The 18,957-nt window shown below is 41.5% G+C and overlaps 1 protein-coding gene across 1 annotated transcript in view; it reads left to right on the forward strand.

Moving 5' to 3' along the window:
* The first annotated feature begins 1,634 nt into the window (after positions 1-1,634).
* Positions 1,635-18,957, forward strand: part of ARL5A (ARF like GTPase 5A) — a 30,178-nt gene continuing 12,855 nt past the window's right edge. The window contains exons 1-2 of the mRNA XM_073634159.1: positions 1,635-1,830; positions 18,722-18,782. Of these exons, the coding sequence (XP_073490260.1) occupies positions 1,785-1,830; positions 18,722-18,782 (107 nt within the window). The 5' untranslated portion in view covers positions 1,635-1,784. The remainder of the gene's footprint in view (positions 1,831-18,721; positions 18,783-18,957) is intronic.

Here is an 18,957-nt window from a genome sequence, read left to right on the forward strand (position 1 = left end):
AATAAGATTGTAGTTGTTGAAAATATGTACTGTATGTGGAATTCATATGAATTCTAAAATTAGAATATTTTGTATTTCAGAAGTGGTATAAATCCCTGATGAAGATTCTGCTTATGCATCTATTATTTGAAACGCGTTGGATACCCCTCTGCGTATCACCATCCGTTTTCTACCAGTGGTAGTTCAGCAAGCAGTTGGGAAATACCACTTTCAACCAAGTCTAATACATTATGCAATGCTTTTAAAATTTTTATACAAATTATGCAACATGTTGAATCTTTCTATATAATTCTTTATCTATTTATATGATAAAATAAATCTTTTTTATATATAGAATAATTTTTTTCCAATTATTATTTCAAATTGCCTTAAAAATCCTAGAGGTTTCAAATAATAACAAAAGGCCAGTTTATTGTCCTTCCGACTTGAGGGGGCCAGACTGTGGCCAGCGGGAGTGGAAATTTTACTGGCATCAGTGGGAGTAAACATCACCACATTTGGTAAAAGGTGAAGGAATAATGCCCCATTGTTAGTATCCTTGGAGGAATAGTGCCCCATCATTGGTGTCAGTGGGAGAAAAGGTGTCTTGCATCAGTGGGTAGTGTCTCGTGAATAGTGTATCGTATCAGTAGGATAAAGGCAAGCAAAGGGCCACATCTGGCCCCCGGGCCGCAGTTTGGAGAGCACCGCTCTAAACCGATGACCTGTAGGAGCTTTTAAAGCGGAAATGGAAAATATAGTGTACCAAAGTTTGTTGCCATTTCACAGGCGCACGCAGTTTTAAGGCTTGACGTGTTTGGTATCTATGTACTCGTCGTAACCTCATCTTTTATATTTTACGCAAAACTGGCTAATATGTTGTATTTCCGCGCCCTAAAATTACCTTTATGAATATTTTTTATTGACATTCTGCATTTCATAAACTTTTATGCTAATATTGTGCGACACAAAAAACTGGAACTAGCGTTATATTATCTTCTAGGGCAGTGATGCCGAACCTTGGCGCCCCAGATGTTTTGGAACTACATTTCCCATGATGCTCAACTACACTGCAGAGTTCAGGAGCATCATGGGAAATGTAGTTTCAAAACATCTGGACTGCCAAGGTTCGCCATCACTGCTCTAGGGGTATCTGCTTTCAAAAAATATATAACGTTTGGGGGTTTTACATAATCATCAGGCCAGAAAAGCTTTTTTTAAGCATGTGTGCAAAAAAACCCGGCAAAAACTGCTCTGGCAGCAAAAGGGTTAAATGCAGATTATGTTGGAAATAAAATGTAAACGTGTATCCCTTTAATTAAACGTCATTTTATGAGGGCCCGAATGCAGGTACACAATAATCTCCAACACATTCATTTTGACTCAGGCAAAATGGCAGCCGAAGTCTAACCAGACCTGGGAAGCGCAGACCACAATGCACTATTGTATGCGCAAACAGTCTCAGTGATATCAGCCACTCATCATTTATTCGTGTAAAAATTGTCTCCACAAGCACGGTACATAATTAGCGGGCGCGGCCATTTTGTCGAAGAACAGAAAATGATTAAAGCTTATGGATTTGACTAACGGAAAATGTCTGCATTATCGGGGACAATATTAGAACAGGTATGCTTCGCTAGGTGGAGGTCAATAGGGCGAGCAGGGATCTTTATTGTCGTCACTAGCAGTGCGTCTGGGCTGAGTGTCAGAGTGGGGTGTAATCGGTAGACATGGCGGAGATGAGGAGAGCCGTGTGATGCCCGGGGAGGAGCGGAGCAGTGAAGCGGACGGAGACGCCTTCTAGCATGGGAATCCTATTCACTAAGATATGGAGGCTTTTCAGCAACCAGGGTAAGAGGCCCCACACCCCCTCCTGCCTGCGGGAGAGTCACATGACAACGCCTGCTGCTGGGGGACTACAACTCCCAGCATGGCCTGATAGCTGGAGGCCTAGCTAGGGACTTCCCATGGAGAGGTGTCAGTCCCCCTCCCCCGGGGCGGTGGCAGTGCTCCTCACAGTGATGGAGGAGGTTCTCCTACCACAAGAAGAGCCTGGTCACACCTAAGCGCTGTTATGCGGTGCGTTCATGTGCGTTGTGGGGCGTACTAACACCAAGACCGCCCATTTATTATCACGTCCCATCACAGATGAACGTACACGACCCGGGCGCCGCTCTATGGTACCATCTGTTCACGACAACGCACCCCGCGTCACCATGGAGACACCCCAGTGTTAGCCGGACATTCATGTTCAAATAACGTTTAACATTAATGTTTGATGTATCTGTGTTATATGTTGTATAAAAAAAAAAAAAAAATTATATATATATTATGTGGAAATGGACTAAAACAGATGACATACATAGAACATAACAGGAAGTGGAAAATAAAGAAAACGGGACAGAAGAATAAACAGGTGACATTATTGGAATAAAACAGGTGGTGCAAATTTAATAGGCCTGGCGAGGTTGGTGCAGTAAAATGGGCGGTGGCATAAAACATTTACATACAAGGGATATTTTCGGGGGATTTTAATGGTAAAATAGACAAGAAAATATATTATATTTTAAACCCCTTTTTTTTTTTTTTTTTTTTTTTTTTTTTTTTCCATTTTTTTCATTTTTTTCATTTTATTGATACATCATTAAAAGTTTAGACACTATTTAAAATCCAGAGCAACTTTGTCTTTTACATGGCCTATTTTGTGACAACGTTAAAACCCCCTAAAAACAATCCTTGTATGTAAATATCGATCCAGGGATGTGGTGCCTGTGTAAACTTGTCACCAAACCACACTACAATGTAAATTAGTGGAATAAAACAGGTGGCGTAAATTGCATAAAACCCGGTGACATTATTGGTGGAATAAAACAGGTGACATTTTGTGAAATAAAACCTGGTGACGTTAGTATAGTAAAGCGGGTGACATTGGAGGAATAAAACGGTGACAGTGGACTAAAACGGGGTGTGGGGAGTAAAACAAGTGACATAACAAGTGACATTAGTGGAATAAAACAGGTGATGTCAAGTAAATAAAACCTGGTGATGTTATTATAATAAAGCAGGTGACTGTAGTGGTATAAAACCGGTGGTGTAAATTGAATAAAACCTGGTGAGGTTTGTGTAATAAAACAGGTGACATTAGTATGCTCAAACCCTAAAACCCCTTTCACACTGGGGCGCCGGTGGTAAAACGGCGCTATTTTTAGCACCATTTTAGTGGCAGTATTCGCCCGCTAGCGGGGGTGATTTTAACCCCCCCTTCTGTTAGCAGCTAAGATAGGGCTAAAACCACAGCAAAGCGCTGCTGCAGCAGCGCTATGCCGGCGGTATAGCCGCGCTGCCCCATTGATTTCAATGGGCAGGAGCGGTGTATGCACCGCTCCTTCACCGCTCCAAAGATGCTGCTAACAGGACTTTTTTTTCCCTCCTGCCAGCGCACCACTCCAGTGTGAAAGCCCGTGGGTCTTTCACATTGGAGACACAGCAGCGGCCCTTTCAGGGCGCTTTGCAGGCGCTATTTTTAGCGCTGTAGCACCTGCAAAGCGCCCCAGTGTGAAAGGGATCTTAGGTCCCATTCACACCTGAGCATTTTGTAGCTTGAAGCCTGAAGCTACAAAACGCTGGAGGGGAAAAAAAAAAATTATTCTCTATGGAGATGGTTCACATCTCCACTCCAAAACGCCTGAAGCCAGAAGCTCAAACAAGTTCTGCAATTTTTTGGGGGGCATTTTTCTGCTTTTTTACATTGGTGACCTTTTGACCTGTACAAAATCGCTTGACTTTCTGCCTGGAAACGCTACGCTCAGGTGTGAGAGTGCATTCGTGGAATAAAACAGGTGACGTTAGCGGAAAAGAGCTGGTGACATTAGTGGAATAAAACTGATGATGTTTTTGGAATAAAACAGATGGCATTGGTATAGTAAAACAGATGAAATTCTTGGAATAAAACAGGTGGTGTAAATTGGATAAAAGCCGGTGACATTAGTAGAGTAAAGCAGATGACATTTATGAAATAATGCAGGTCATGTCTATGGAATTAAACAGGTGGTGTAAATTAAGTAAAACAGCATAAGAAGAAGGGTGTAGGTGACATTAATGGAATAAAATAGGGTGGTGAACATTGAATACAACAGGTGACAAGAGTAGAATAAAACAGTGGCCATAGGACAAATAGAACAGGTGATATAAGAAGGACTGAGCAGGTGACATTAGTGGAATAAAACAAGTGAAATAAGCCAGAGTACATATTTGTATACAAGAGAATTACTTGGAGCCAGAGAGACTCATCCCTTATATGATGTAGGATGAAGTTTCAATCACAGACTTGCTGGCAGCAGGTTCTTTGGCTTACACATAGTGTGCTGGGAATCCATTTCCCTAGGTAAAGGGTAGCTCCACTTTTGTGGAGAATAAATAGCAAATACAAAAATAAAAAGACTATCTCATACAATTGCGACACAAGTCATATTGTAATTGAATGTTATTAAAAATGACCTTTCATTTTCAGTCCGCAGCCACTGTAATTTTCTGAAAATGCAATATGGCTACCTGGAGGTGTTCTGTACACAGATGTACAGAATGCCCCCATGAAATGTAATTTCCTGCTTGTGTGATTGGCTCACTGATTGTTCCAGAAGTCCGCACCAAGATACAAGTCAGATTTTGGGCATCCCCTGCAAGATAAATGTCATTTTTGGTGAGAGATTCCCAAAGGGATATCATGTTTAAGGGGACATGCCACTTTATTTATTAGAGCCCTGCAAGTGCAGCAGCTGGTTGATAATTATTATAAAGTCACTCCGATTTAGATTCAATTTCCATATGGATGCAAACAGCTATTTCTTCAGAATAACAAAATTTAGGAATCTGCATCAAAGTTTAAATTCCTTGCAATGTACATATATCACCCTGAGAGGAATGTTGTTTTTTTTTTTTTTTTTTTTTTTCTTAGTTAAAGTGGAGTTACTCTCTAACCAGTTCCCACCTGGCCTATAGCAAAATGACAGCTGAGTGGGACTTTCATCGATCCAGGTGGCACAGAGCTGTGCTGTAGCATGATCTGTCACCGGCTGTGTCCATCGGACACAGCTGATGACTGATCATTGTACCGGCCCATGGGCCGGTACTATGTGATCACTGTGACCAATCATAGCAGCTGACATGACAATTGTAAACAACGGATGGCTTCCTTTCATGCCATCCTTTGTATACAATTGTGTTGTTGGCTGTGTTTAGTCACAGTGATCTCATGGTACAAACAGGGCTAATCACAGCCCATCTGTACCATGTGATTAGCTGTGGCTAATCACAACAAAACACACTGAATGAATCAGTTTAATTCAGTAAAAATGGTTGCTCATATCAGTGAAATTCATTGGTATAACTATAAACAATTATAATGTTTAAAAAAAAAAATCGTCATTAATTTTCCCACAGTAATATAGTGTTACTATGGTAACACTGTATTGCTCTGATCACAGTGTGTGTGTAAAATAAATAAATAAATAAAATTGTGAATATATATATATATATATATATATATATATATATATATATATATATATATATATATTTATTATATTATATTATATTTTTATTTTTTTTTAATTTCTTAATTTTACAAAAAATTGGGACAAAAAATTACGACTTCAAAAAACTTGCCATGCCTCTTACTAAATACCATGGACATTGGCCTAAATGTATGAAAAAATATTATTTATCTGCAAAATTTTATAACAGAAATGAAAAACACATTTAGCAAAAAATTTAAAACCCAGTGGTGATTAAATATTAAATACCACCAAAAGAAAGCCCTATTTGTGTGAAACAAAATGATAAAATTTTCATATTGGTACAGTTTTATATGACTGCGCATTTGTCATTCAAATTGTGACAGTGCTGTAAGCTGAAAATTGGCCTGGGCAAGAAGGGGGGTAGAAGTGCCTGGTATTCGAGTGGTTAGAACCAAACTAAACCTTCAGTTTAAATCCACAAAATTTAATTCCAGGTCCATCAAAATCAAGGCCCGTACACCGTGTCTGAGCTTTTTGTGTGGCTTGAGCCTCTAGGTACCGAGTGCAGGCAGCCCATGTAAGAGGATAGGGATTCAGAGGCTGCATGAATAGTCACCGCTCCTAATTTAAAGGAGTGCGGGTGAGGGGCCCTGACCTGTAAAATACCTGTGAAAATGATGGCGATTGGCTGTGTCCCCCATATACTTACATGAGCTGCCTGCACTCAGTACCTAGAGGCTCAAACCTTATTGTTTATTTGTAACAAGAATTGTATGTAGATAGTAAATATAAACAATTGTCCAAAAGTTATCAATGAAAAATGAATAACCCAAGACCATTATATTTGGCCTTTACGATATTAGTTCTATAGTAAAAAAATACAAACTGGTTAACGGGTTAATTTTTCCTATATACGCTAAGCAAATAATTTGGCCTCCTTGTAGCTTTTTGTTCTACTTAAATCTTGTACCTTCTTGGTCAGCGTGTTTTAATATACAGTGAATGATTCACCACAAGTGAATGTTTTCAAATGTCACATTCTCTGCATTGAAAACGTGCCCCGTGAGTTGATCTGTTTCTTGGTGCATTGGATGTTCATGTATGAGCTGCTTTGCATCTCACCTGACCTTTAATCTGGTGTACAGTCACACTTTTCTTCTAAGAAGTACAGTCAGCGTGGATCCGAGTGCTGACATCATACAGGAGGGGGAGTGAAGAGACTGAGCTGGCTTTGCTGGGTGCTACGTTTGACTCAAGGATGAGATTGTGTTCTCTTATTACTAATGGAAGGGCGTTGATTGACAGCACAGGGAAATGTATGGTGTCTCTGTACATATTTTTATTTCTTTACTATAGTCAGGACAGTCTAGCCAGCAAAAACACGACTCGCATGCCTATTTATAGCGCTAAAACAAAAAGTAAAAAAAACCACTGCACTCTATAAAGGACAAAAGTGAGTAAGCAGCAGCATACGTTGTGACAAACAACTAAGGATGAAATTTAAAAAATGCAGCGCTAAACGATAATATAACTATAAGAAAACTGAAACATACATAAGATCATGTATAGGGTATTGATTGAACAATGTGATAAAAAAATGTAAAAAAATAAGTCCAAAATAAAAGAATGGTGAGTGAATCAAGTGTTAACTCATGTCCGTACATTGGAAGCAGGACGGAGATGGATGGTTGGAGACCCAAAGGAACTGGTGAGTGTAGTGTAGATCCGTAGGGCTGAGCTGGCATCAATGATATTAAACATCCAATAAATTAAAGAGATGGGTACTCTTACCGAAAGAGGTGGACTCCCCTGTCAGCGACATGGAGTCAATCAGGCAATGAGCCCCATCAGGCTGGGAGAGGAAATCCAGAGTGTTGAAACAGGCAGGATAAACTTCCGGCAACAGGAACGCCAAGGAACACACGATAGGTGCCAAGGATGAAGGTTTCAAAGTGTAGAATGGCAAAACAGCACTGGTCATCCAAAAGGGAGATACTAGTCTGTCGCTTTGCTGCTTGCAGAAAACGCAACAACGATGGCCAGCAAGGAGCTCAATAAGGCAGAGCACAGATGAGTGGACTTCATCTCAATGCTTCCAGTCCACACCTTTGAGTGCAATCGCAAAGTGCAAACTAAAAATTAAAAAAAAAAAAAAAATAACAATAAAAACAAAAAGATAAAAAGTGCTGAAGAAAAAAATCAGGTTGCTATCAGACTAGCAGGAATTGTAAGATGCTGCCTCCTGAGTGCATGGCATGTCACACACAGCAGATCAGCTGATAGGTGCGGGTGCTATGGGTGTCTGCAGGTAACATTGTGAGTTTAGAATGACTGGGATCATCACCCAGCACACAGGCTTTTTTTTGGGGGGGGGTTTAAACATTGTTGGGAGGGGGGCTTTGGTGAGATATCAGGGGTCTAAATAGACCCCTGACATCTCCCCTTTTGAGATAGAGAAAGGGACACAGATTCCCCTGCCCTTTTCACTGCAGCCCTTGGGCACACTGGAGACAATGCTGCAGCTGTTTGAGGGCAGATTGTAGGCGCTATTTTTAACGCTATAGCACCTGCAAAACGCCTTCGGTGTGAAAGGGGTCTAAGGGACGGGGCGGGACAGAATCTCCAACCCTGTGTCTGGGTGTTGTGTACACAGCCCTTATAACGATGAGCCGACGAGAGCAGTAGGTGGTGGGAGTTTGAGCTGTATGAAGACAGGACCCTGTTAGAGACTCCAGCCCGTGTGCGAGGGATTCTATGCCCAAGGACTGGGAAAGGCAGGTCAAGTGCGAGAGTCTGGGACGCTGAGGAGGCCAGTGAGTCTAGGACTTGAGAGCATCTCTGGTGCGTGCAAGCTGGAGATACTAGGAAAATCCTGTCAAGGGTGCTGTCACCTAGGCTGAGAGCCTGAATAGCAAGTGGTCTGGGAGACCAAAACCATTCCTCTACGCATCGAGACCGGTACCCACCCCCCATTCAGGGTCCTCGCATCATCTAGAACAGAGCAGAGTCCATTGCCCTGCTCTGGATGTGAGGACACAGAGAGACAATCCACCGCCAGATCGCGGAGAAGTGCTGCCTGTCGGGAAGTGGAGGATCAGGTGAGTAAAACTGTTTCTCCTCTACACAAAACAAGCCCCACTGCAAGGGATCATTTTCTTATTTGCTTTATAGCATTTTGTTTGCTTTAAAAACTTTTTTTTTTTTTTTTTTTAGCTTCACTCTCTAGGCACCACAATTTTAATTTGTGTAGATATAGACCTGCCTATGAAAAATAAATAGTCTTACATTATTACCTTTTCATTCAGCTCCCTGCCAAAAAAGAGCTACAGCTGTGATGGACACCAATGAAGACAAATCCCAAAAAAGAACGCAGATCTGATTGTGTCCCTTCTGTCTGCTACTCCGATTATAGCTGCTGTTTTTCTGGCGTTGAGGTTCAGCCTCACCCAAAGCTAATATTTGGTTTTTGCTTGGCAATGGTGGTTTGAATGACCAGCTTTTTATATCTTTGTGTCTGGCATTTTCCTGAGGCCAGGTTGTTGCTGTCAGAGCTCGACTTTCTATTTTTCCTCCGTTATGAAGAATTCTTAGGTCCCTTGCACATTTGGCCATCTAGCTTGCTGTGTGACTCCCCAGCGTTTTAGTGCGCCCTGTCAAAGTATAAAGCGTTTGTCACCCTAAAAAAAAAAATATATATATATATATACACACACCCCTTTTTATTTTGATGTGTGTGTGTATGTGTGTATATATATTTATATTCTCCTGTTCCTTTTTAACTACTTGCCGACCAGCCGCCGTCGTTGCACGGCGGCACGTTGGCTCCCCAGCGCGAATCGTAGTAGCTGTACGGATTTAAGGCCTACAGGGGGCACGACGCCGAAGCCGATGCGTGTGGCCGCAATGTCCACCGGCGACCCACGATCGCTCCTCAGAGAGCCAGAACGGGGATCTGTCAATGTAAACACAGATCCCCATTCTGACAGGGAAGTAGAGAGAAAGGTCTGCTGTCTCTGTCTCTCTCAAAAAAAAAATAGTTATAACAAAAACATTATAAATCTCTGTCTCTCTGTCTCTCCCCCATCCCTAGGGAACACTTAACCCCTTGATTGCCCCTAGTCTTTTAACCCCTTCCCTGCCAGTGACATTTATACAGTAATCAATGGCTATTTTTAGCTCTGGTCCCAAAAAAGTGTCCTATCTGTCCGCTGCAATGTCACAGGCCTGCTAAAAATCGCAGATCGCCGACATTACTAGTAAAAAAAAAAAAATAATAAAAATGCCATAAATATATCCCCTATTTTGTAGTTTTCTAACTATAACTTTTGCGCAAACCAATCGATATATGCTTATTGAGATTTTGTTTTTTACCAAAAAAAATTGTTGCTGATTTTTTGTTTATAGCGCAAAAAAAATAAAAACTGCAGAGGTGATCAAATATCACCAAAAGAAAGCTCTTTTTGTGGGGGAAAAAAAAGGACATTAATTTTGTTTGGGCACAATGTCGCACAACTGTCAGTTAAAGCAACTCAGTTCCGTATCGCAAAAAATGGCCTGGTCATTAGGGGGGCAAATCCTTCCAGTCCTTAAATGGTTAAAGTATGAATAACAGCACAGTGCTTGTGCTGAGTAATTTGGCCCCTTGTATCACCTGAAATACCTGGCTGATCCTATTTGGTTCTTCCCCTCCCTCTGTAGACTGACCACGTTTATCATGACTGCTGAGCCCTGACACCGTGGTCAGTTTATGTGCCTCTGTCATCTGTTCATCTGTAGCTCTCCCCCCCTCTCCCTCCCCCTGCCTGTCAACACACACAGCCATGGATGGCCCACCCCCTCCGTCTCCTGATTAGCTCTCTGGCTGTGATTGACAGCAGTGGAAGCCAATGGCTCCTGCTTCTACCAAAAGCCAATATGTAGTGTGAGTCCCTGGAGAGGCAAGGCTCTCATGGACATCACTGGATCGAGAGGGGGTTTGGATAAGTATTTGCAGGGGGCTGCTGCATACAGAAGAACTCAGAAGACCATAGGCATAGAGGCGTAAACACAAGTACCACTCAGTAGCCCCATCCAGCTACAGGCGGTATAGACTTTGACCTGGCAGTATGATTATGTCAGATTTTTGCGTCTCAAAGCGGTTCATTGTTTTGTATTGTAGGCCTGTAATTCTTAGCAATAACACACTTAAATCTGTCCAAACAAGAGTCTAGTCGACACTCCGGGTATGATAAAGTTCTAAACACAAAATCATAAATTATAATATAATAAATAACTATAATTATAAAAAATAATATAATAATAAAAAAATGAATTTCCCCACGATTCAATATCGCTCAATTCTGCAAGTGTTCTAATTTACTATCGCTGTTTTCTAGCTGGTCTAAAACCACTTTTGACCTAAAGGGACACTTTTAGTTGCTATGGACAATCTCAAGTTTCCAGGCAGAAAGAACAGTATATATAATACTGCATGCAGGGCATTGAACAAAGCCCTAGGGACAAAAGGGATGTGAAATGATTTCATACAGTAATGTAATCTGTAAGATTACAGTGTACTGTATGTATTGTGAAATTTCTATTTTTTGAATTTGCCGCCAGGCTCCGCCCCCGTGCGTCACGACACTCGCAGGGAACGGAGCCCGGCACACAGGACATCGGGCGCAGGATCCTGGGGACAAGGTAAGTAATTTGCACCAGGATTCTGCAAAGCAATGTGGCTCGGGGTTACCGCTAATGGTACTGAAATTTAACCCTGAGCCACACTCGGGAAAAACCGTCAGGGAGGTTAAAAAACAAAAATCCCATCTTAAAATAGTGCCAAGGAATCAGACTTTGGATTTGCATGGATGCTACACATTTTTTAAAGTGATTCTGTGAGTCTCCTAAAAAAGAAAAAAAAATCCTAATGCCAGTTCCCTGCAATAGAAGAGCTTTTCTGTTTGCCTCTTCCCTACCCTCTACTCTGTTCCTGAGCTGCGGCCTTCATCAGATTCTTCAGCATTCAACGTTTCTGGTAGTGTTGGATGTGTACACCAGGGAAAGCAGGCATTTGATACTATTGGAAATGTTGAATGCTGACAAGTCTAGTGAAGGCTGCAGCTCTGGAACTGAGGAAAGGTAGAAGAATATGGGTTTCCAGAGAGGGGAGTAGGATAGGGAACTGGCATTAGGATTTCTTCCCTTTTTAATTTTTTTTTTAAGTCTTTATTAAATTCACTATTTAAATAAGGCATACGATGATAAAAATTTTAACAATGGTGAAGATACAATGGATCATCTCCACGTACAAGACCACATGCACAGACATCACAGTATCATCAATGGTATAAACATATGAAGTGCAGACCAGACAGTGGTCTTCGAGGTTTAGGAAGTCTCCGTCACAGTTTTTGACGGTTTACTCCATTTCATTCAAAAAGTAGAGAGCCGATATGACCCAAAGGGCCAAGCAGCAAAGGAGAGCAAAAGTAAAGAAAAAGAGGTCCCTCCAACCACATCCGGGGAGCCGTTCCATTAGTCCCAACTTCCAGGGCAGTTAAGTCACCAACTCCGCATGCTCCTTAGAATAAACAAACTTGTGCCAATAGAACCACCTCTTGAGAAATTTTTCTCGGAGGCCCCTTTCCGTGGCCACCAAGTCCTCCATTGCATTGATTTTTTGACTGCTTTTTTCAACCAGACGGCCACTGCCAGTGCCTGTGTCTGCTTCCAACACAGTGGGATGCAGCTCTTCGCTGCTGTGAGCAGGAGAGGCAAGATGGATTTCCTATAGATCTTGCTTGGAACCTTGTGGTGGTGTAGGAGGAAGAACGCGGGGGTCCGAGGCAACTCGCAATCCGTAAATTTTTAAACAATGCGGTGAACCTCGGTCCAGTAAGGAAGCAAAAGATGACAAGGCCAGAAGATACAGAGGAGAGAACCTGGTTCCTCCCGACACCTCCAGCACAGATCTGTGCTCTGAGGGAACATCTTGTGGATCCTCACTGGCGTAAGGATTTTTTTTTTTTTTTTTTTGGGGGAGACTCGCCATACATGTTTGGGGGTATGCAGAAAAACACAGCTCAGTGGACATGCTGTCCATCCTTAAAGTAATACTAAAGGCTCGTGTTTTTTTTTTTTTTGGGGGGGGGGGTTTAACATGTTCTACAATTATTTTGCACAGAGCAGCACCGGTCCCCCTTCAGAGCTCCTGGTTCCACCCCTCTGCTGAGTGTGCCCATAGCAAGCCATCTGCTATGGGGGCACTTGTGCATGCTCGCTTCTGAGCCCTGCTCAGATTGTCCATAAAACACACAGACTGGAACTTGACCTTGTCCCCGCTCCCTTCCCACTGGTTCTGATTTAAGTCAATCAGGAGCGAGAGAGCCTTGGCTCTCATACACATCAATGGATCAAGATCGGGCTCAGGTATGTATTCAAAGGGGGGGGGGAGATGCATGCAGAATGTATTTAGGTGTAAAAACCTTCTGCATGTACAACCACTTTCAAGCAGACCTTCCATGCAAAGGGAAGGTCTACTTACCTATCAGCTCCTCAACCCCCAAACAAACAAGCTGTACATTTATATATATAAAAACAATAAAGATTTGACAAGAAATAAAATAAAAACCTCTCACTTCTATCCTGACTTTTCGGAAGGTGTGGATGACATGACTGCCCCTTGCTGCTGCCTCCTGGCCTCTTGACAACCCACAAAACCTGCATTCTTGCAGTGGGCTGGTGACATCACTCGTGCCTGCCGAAACCTGGGACGTATTTTTTTTTTTTTTTTTAATCTTTTTTTTTTTTTAATTGAAACTTTTTTCATGCGAGGTTACATCATTTAAACTGTATGACATAACAATTTTAGCCAAGTTATCTTCAACTGTCCTCCTGATGTACCTCCTGTTTTTAATTCCTTTAGGGTGCTACTCATAAGGTCAGTTGTTTACAGACTTTGATAGCATGGTAGGGACTTGGTTCACTTCTGTTAAAATGCCCTGATGATTGGCTCCCTGCTAATCTGCCGTATGGGATTTACAGGGCTCAGCTTACTCCACTGAGATCCTATTAATGATTTAGTATTTATGTGCATTGGAAAGCGCATCGCTTGCTCAGTTGTAATCTATCTCCTTAGTGGAAGAAGATCTATTGCATAAAGTACAGCTGATGGCATATCGAACACTTCCTAGCTCATCACCTGTTAACAACATTGAAGAAAAAAATTCTCTACAAATTGCAGCACAATTCTAGGAAAATCTGAATATCTGTCTGCAGTCCTTTTTCGACACGGTTTGTCATTTGCTTAAAGTGGTTCTAAAGCCTGAAGGTTTTTTACCTTAATGCATTTTTTTGCATTAAGGTAAAAAAGCCTTCTCTGTCACAGGATCTGTGCAAAATCATTGCATGGCATACTAGCACATTATGAAATTTCTTATCTTAGAACAAAGCCCTTCAGCAGCGTGCTGTCACCGCTGAGAGGGCGGACATTTTCCCCCGGTCATTCTTCCGGCATCGCAGGCTCCTGGGCTGTGAGTGGCAGGTGGTGCGATGATGTAACTCCCGTGCATGGGGAGCCCTCGGTTTCGTTCGCTCTGAAGGTCCAGCTCGGTATGCCGGCCCTTCAGAGCGCATGCGCCGGTGAGGTTGCTGGCTGCATCCAGGGTGAATATCTCCTATATGGTGCATGTTTAGGAGATATTCATTTTATTATTACCTGTAGCTAAAAATTACAAAGTGGGCTTTACTGTCACTTTAAAGTGAACCTATACTCAAATGTTAAAAAGGACCGGTACTGAGGTAGCAGTGCCCAAAAAAGCAAACTGAGAGCAAAAGGCTGGTCAGCGGTATTGTCTGTGGGTTCCCTATAGCTGATCTTTTTCCCATTACTGACATACCATGCCTTGCTGCACTTTATGTCTAGGTATCAAGGCAGCCATCTGAGCAAAGACCCCCATACACACTATTAGATTTTTTGCAGATTCTTGTCTTCAGATTTACCAAAACCATATAATATGAAGTCAAACCTTAAAGGATCACTAAACATAATTTTTTTTTTTTTTTTTAAATAACAAACATGTCATACTTACCTCCACTGTGCAGTTCGTTTTGCACAGAGTGGCCTTGAACCTGGTCTTCTGGGGTCCCCCTGCGGCTGTCTCGGCTACCCCCCTCCCCCGCAAGGACTCAACACTTTCATACAAGCTCCCTCGCATGGTGTTGAGTGCTTGCAGGCGCGCTCCTGTGATACAGCCGGCGGCCATAGCCGCTCACTGTATCACTCAGCTTTAGATCTGAGGGGAAGCTCTGCTGATTTTATCATCCAATCATGTACAAGCAAAAATGCTGTTTTTTATTTTCCTTGCATGTCCCCCTCAGATCTATAGCGACTGCACTTCCAAGTGCACTTGTAGTGCAAAGTGGATTTGCCTTAAGTAAATAAACCCCATTGTATATTATTAACAACTGACATATTTTACTCAATACTATTCACCTTTTCTTGATCATTTGCTACAGTGCCTTGAAAATTATTCATACACCTTGAAATTTTCCACGTTTTGTCATGTACAACCAAAAACATAAATGTGTTTTATTGGGATTTTATGTGATAAACCAACACAAAGTGGCACATAATTGTGAAGTGGAAGGAAAATGATAAATGGTTTTCAAATTTTTTTACAAATAAATATAAAAGTGTGGTGTGCATTTGTATTCAGCCCCCTTTACTCTGATACCCCTAACTAAAATCTAGTGGAACCAATTATCTTCAGAAGTCACCTAATTAGTATCTATAGTCCACCGGTTTGTAATTTGATCTCAGTATAAATACAGCTGTTCTGTGAAGCCCTCAGAGGATTGTTAGAAAACCTTAGTGAACAATAAGGATGAGCTCCGGCGTGTTCGCATGCTGCACGAGCCGATCCCGCCAGGAAGTCGGCATGGCGCAGCGCTAATCGCAGGCAGTGAGACATTTCCCGAGCTCTGCAGCCGCACATTGGGAAAATGTCTCACTGCCTGTGATTAGCGCTGCGCCGACGTCCTGGCGGGATCAGCACGTGCAGCATGCGAACACGCCGGAGCTCATCCTTAGTGAACAAACAACACGATGAAGGCCAAGGAACACACCAGACAGGTCAGGGATAAAGTTGTGGAGAAGTTTAAAGCAGGGATAGGTTATAGAAAAAAAAAAAAAATCCCAAGCTTTGAACATCTTACAGAGCACTCCATCATCCGAAAATGGAAAGGGTATGACACAACTGCAAACCTACCAAGACATGGCCGTCCACCTAAACTGACAGGTTGGGCAAGGAGAGCATTCATCAGAGAAGCAACCAAGATGGTAACTCTGGAGGAGCTTCAGAGATCCACAGCTCAGGCGGGAGAATCTGTCCACAGGACAACTATTAGTCGTGCACTCCACAAATCTGACCTTTATGGAAGAGTGGGGAGAAGAAAGACATTGTTGAAAGAAAGCCATAAGGAAGTCCCCTTTGCAGTCTGTGAGAAGCCATGTGGGGGACACAGCAAACGTGGAAGAAGGTGCTCTGGTCAGATGAGCCCAAAATTGAACTTTTTGGTCTAAAAAGTAAAACGCTATGTGTGGTGGAAAACTAAAACTGAACACACCATCCCCACCTTGAAACATGGTGGTGGTGGCAGTATCGTGTTGTGGGGATGCTTTTCCAGCAGGACAAACATACAGCCAGAGCTACAATTTTGTGCCACTTTGTGTTGGTCTATCACATAAAATTCCAATAAAATTAAATTTACGTTTTTGGTTGTAACATGACAAAATATGGAAAATTGTCAAGGGGTATGAATACTTTTTCAGAGCATTGTATGTCTCAGTGCTGCTTTTCTACAGGCTGTTTGTTGAGACTTCCAGCCTATATGCACACTGGTAATGGCGGTATAGTATTTCTCAAGGCGAGTTTTTCCTGTTGGTTATATTAGTAGGCCATGCTTTCATAATGTGTGTGGAAACAGCCATTTTTAGTCTCCTCCTTCAGAAGGCAATGTGACAGAGTGACAACACAGGAGCACACTTGGGAGACAGGGACTGCATTACCACCCTATAACAGGACATTCATGAATGAGCACCTTCATCATCACAAGGTTTCCTTTAAACACTTGCCGACCCACCGCAATACATATACTGCGATGGGGCGGCTCCTACAGGCACTGCTACTTACCCATACATCGCTGCCGGTTTACGTGTTTCGGGCGCACACACGCCCCCACCTGCCTACTACCCTGTGATTTGACACAGCAATTTGACATCAGATCCTGTGCAATGATTCATGGCTGAGACCTGCTGATCGGCTGTGTCGAATCACAGCCTAGAACTTTGTGTTGACAAACAACATAGAGCTCCGTACAGAGGGAACAATCTTTGTTTCTTTTCAATGCAAAACAAATCGATCTATAGTTAAAAAACAAAAACAAAAAAACAGCACATAATATACACATTGTTAGGCACACAGTTAACCCCTTGATTGCACCTAGATGTTAACCCCTTCCCAGCCAGTGTCATTAGTACAGTGTCAGTGTATATTATTAGCACTTAGTGCCACTGGAGATGTGAGTAGCAGTCAGTTGCTGATCACCAACATTACAAGTATAAATAAAAAGTCAAGCACCTACACCATAGTTTGTAGATCCTATAACTTTCATGCAAACCAATCAATATAAACTTATTGGGATTTGTTTTTTTGTTTTTTACAAAAGAGATGTAGCAGAATACATTTTGGCCTAAACTTATGAAGAAACTTGATTTCTTCACATTTTTTATTGAATGTTTTATAGCAGAAAGTAAAAACTTATTGTTTTTATTTTTCTAAATTTTTGTTTATATAATAAGAAACCTAGTGGTGGTCAAATGCCACCAAAAGAAAGCTCCATTTGTGTGAAAAAAAATATATACCGGTAAATTTAATTTGGGTACAGTGATCGCGCAGATGGCAGTTAAAGTAGCGCAGCGATAAATGGCACAAAATGGCCATGAAGGGGGTAACATTTTCCAGAATATGAAGTGCTTAATAAAAGCTTCAGATTTAAAAAGGAAGTAAACTCAGATTTAAAAAAAAAAAAAATTTCTTCCCATGCCTGCAATTGTAAAGCCATAATGTGCTAGTATGCATCCCCGCTGCAGGCCACATCCATCTTCGCCTCTCTTCCTTCCGGAGCCATGGACTCTGGCTCTCTGACTGGCCAGAGCTGCGTGATGTCACTCCTGCGCATGCATGCGCGAACTGCCGGTCACTGCACAAGCTTCTGAAGAAACGGCACGGGCGGCCGTTCCTTCAGAGCGTATGTGCTGATGACCTCATTGGCGCAGTATTCTGTAAATATCTGCTAAACTGCGCACGTTTAGGAGATATTTACAGTACCTATAATAAGTAAACTGAAAAAAGGGTAATTTTACTGCGCTATCCAAATAAATCATAAATAATGAATAAAAGCCGCAACTATAATGTGAGACACACACACTAAATACAATATAAGAAAAAAAGCTGCACTAAATACTAATGATCAAAAGTGTGACCTAAAGAATATTCATCTAATAAAATAGATATGAACAACTCCTTGTGTCGCACTAATAGATGAATATTTAAATGCAATCATAAGTGAAATGTGCAGAATGTACATAAAAATGAATATAATAAATACAAATATATATATATAAGTCCCATCCAATGGGATGGAAGTCCCACTGAATGTACAGTTCATAGTGATTTTCCAAGTGGTGATATTTTAGATCATTAGTGTTTAGCGCAGCTTTTTTTCTTATAACCTATTAGTAACACTTATTCTAGCCTTACCTATAGGTAAAAAGTATACAGGAAGGTTTACTTCCTCTTTAAAGATATTAAACACAAGTTTTAAAATTACATTATGGAGTTAATTTTGCTTACATGAAATTATAAATGGATTTGCATGCATTTTAGCAAACCTGTATTTGTCCTGTAAGTCGCCTTATAGCTCCCTAGCTTTCTGATACCTTCAATATTCCACCCACCCTATTCATCCTAATCATCCGCTGGAGCTCTGGTAGGTACGTGGTACTTCGGATGTAGGGAGGTGATCTTATTATATTTTTCACGGCACTTTTGTGGCATTTTATTTTTTATTTTTTGTGTGTGTTCGTGTGTGTTTTTTTTTTTTTTTTTTGTTTGTTTTTTTAATTAGTGGGAAAGAATATGCTAGAACAGCAATGGAATTTTCTTTTCTCTTTTTTTGTATTTCAGAGCACAAAGTGATTATTGTGGGACTGGATAATGCTGGAAAAACAACAATATTATATCAGTTGTAAGTATATTTTTTAACTGAACAGCAAGCTGTTTTTTCCAGATTTCATGTGATCATTTTTTTTTTTTTTTTTTTTTTTTGTATGTTAGTTTGCATAGGGACTGTACAGATCTCAGGTCCAGGCAGTCAGTGTGCTGATACAACTATTTGGCTGTCTTTCACCAGCCCTGTTTTC

This window comes from Aquarana catesbeiana, linkage group LG06 (assembly GCF_042186555.1).
Source record: "Aquarana catesbeiana isolate 2022-GZ linkage group LG06, ASM4218655v1, whole genome shotgun sequence".
Classification (NCBI taxonomy): Eukaryota; Metazoa; Chordata; class Amphibia; order Anura; family Ranidae; genus Aquarana; species Aquarana catesbeiana.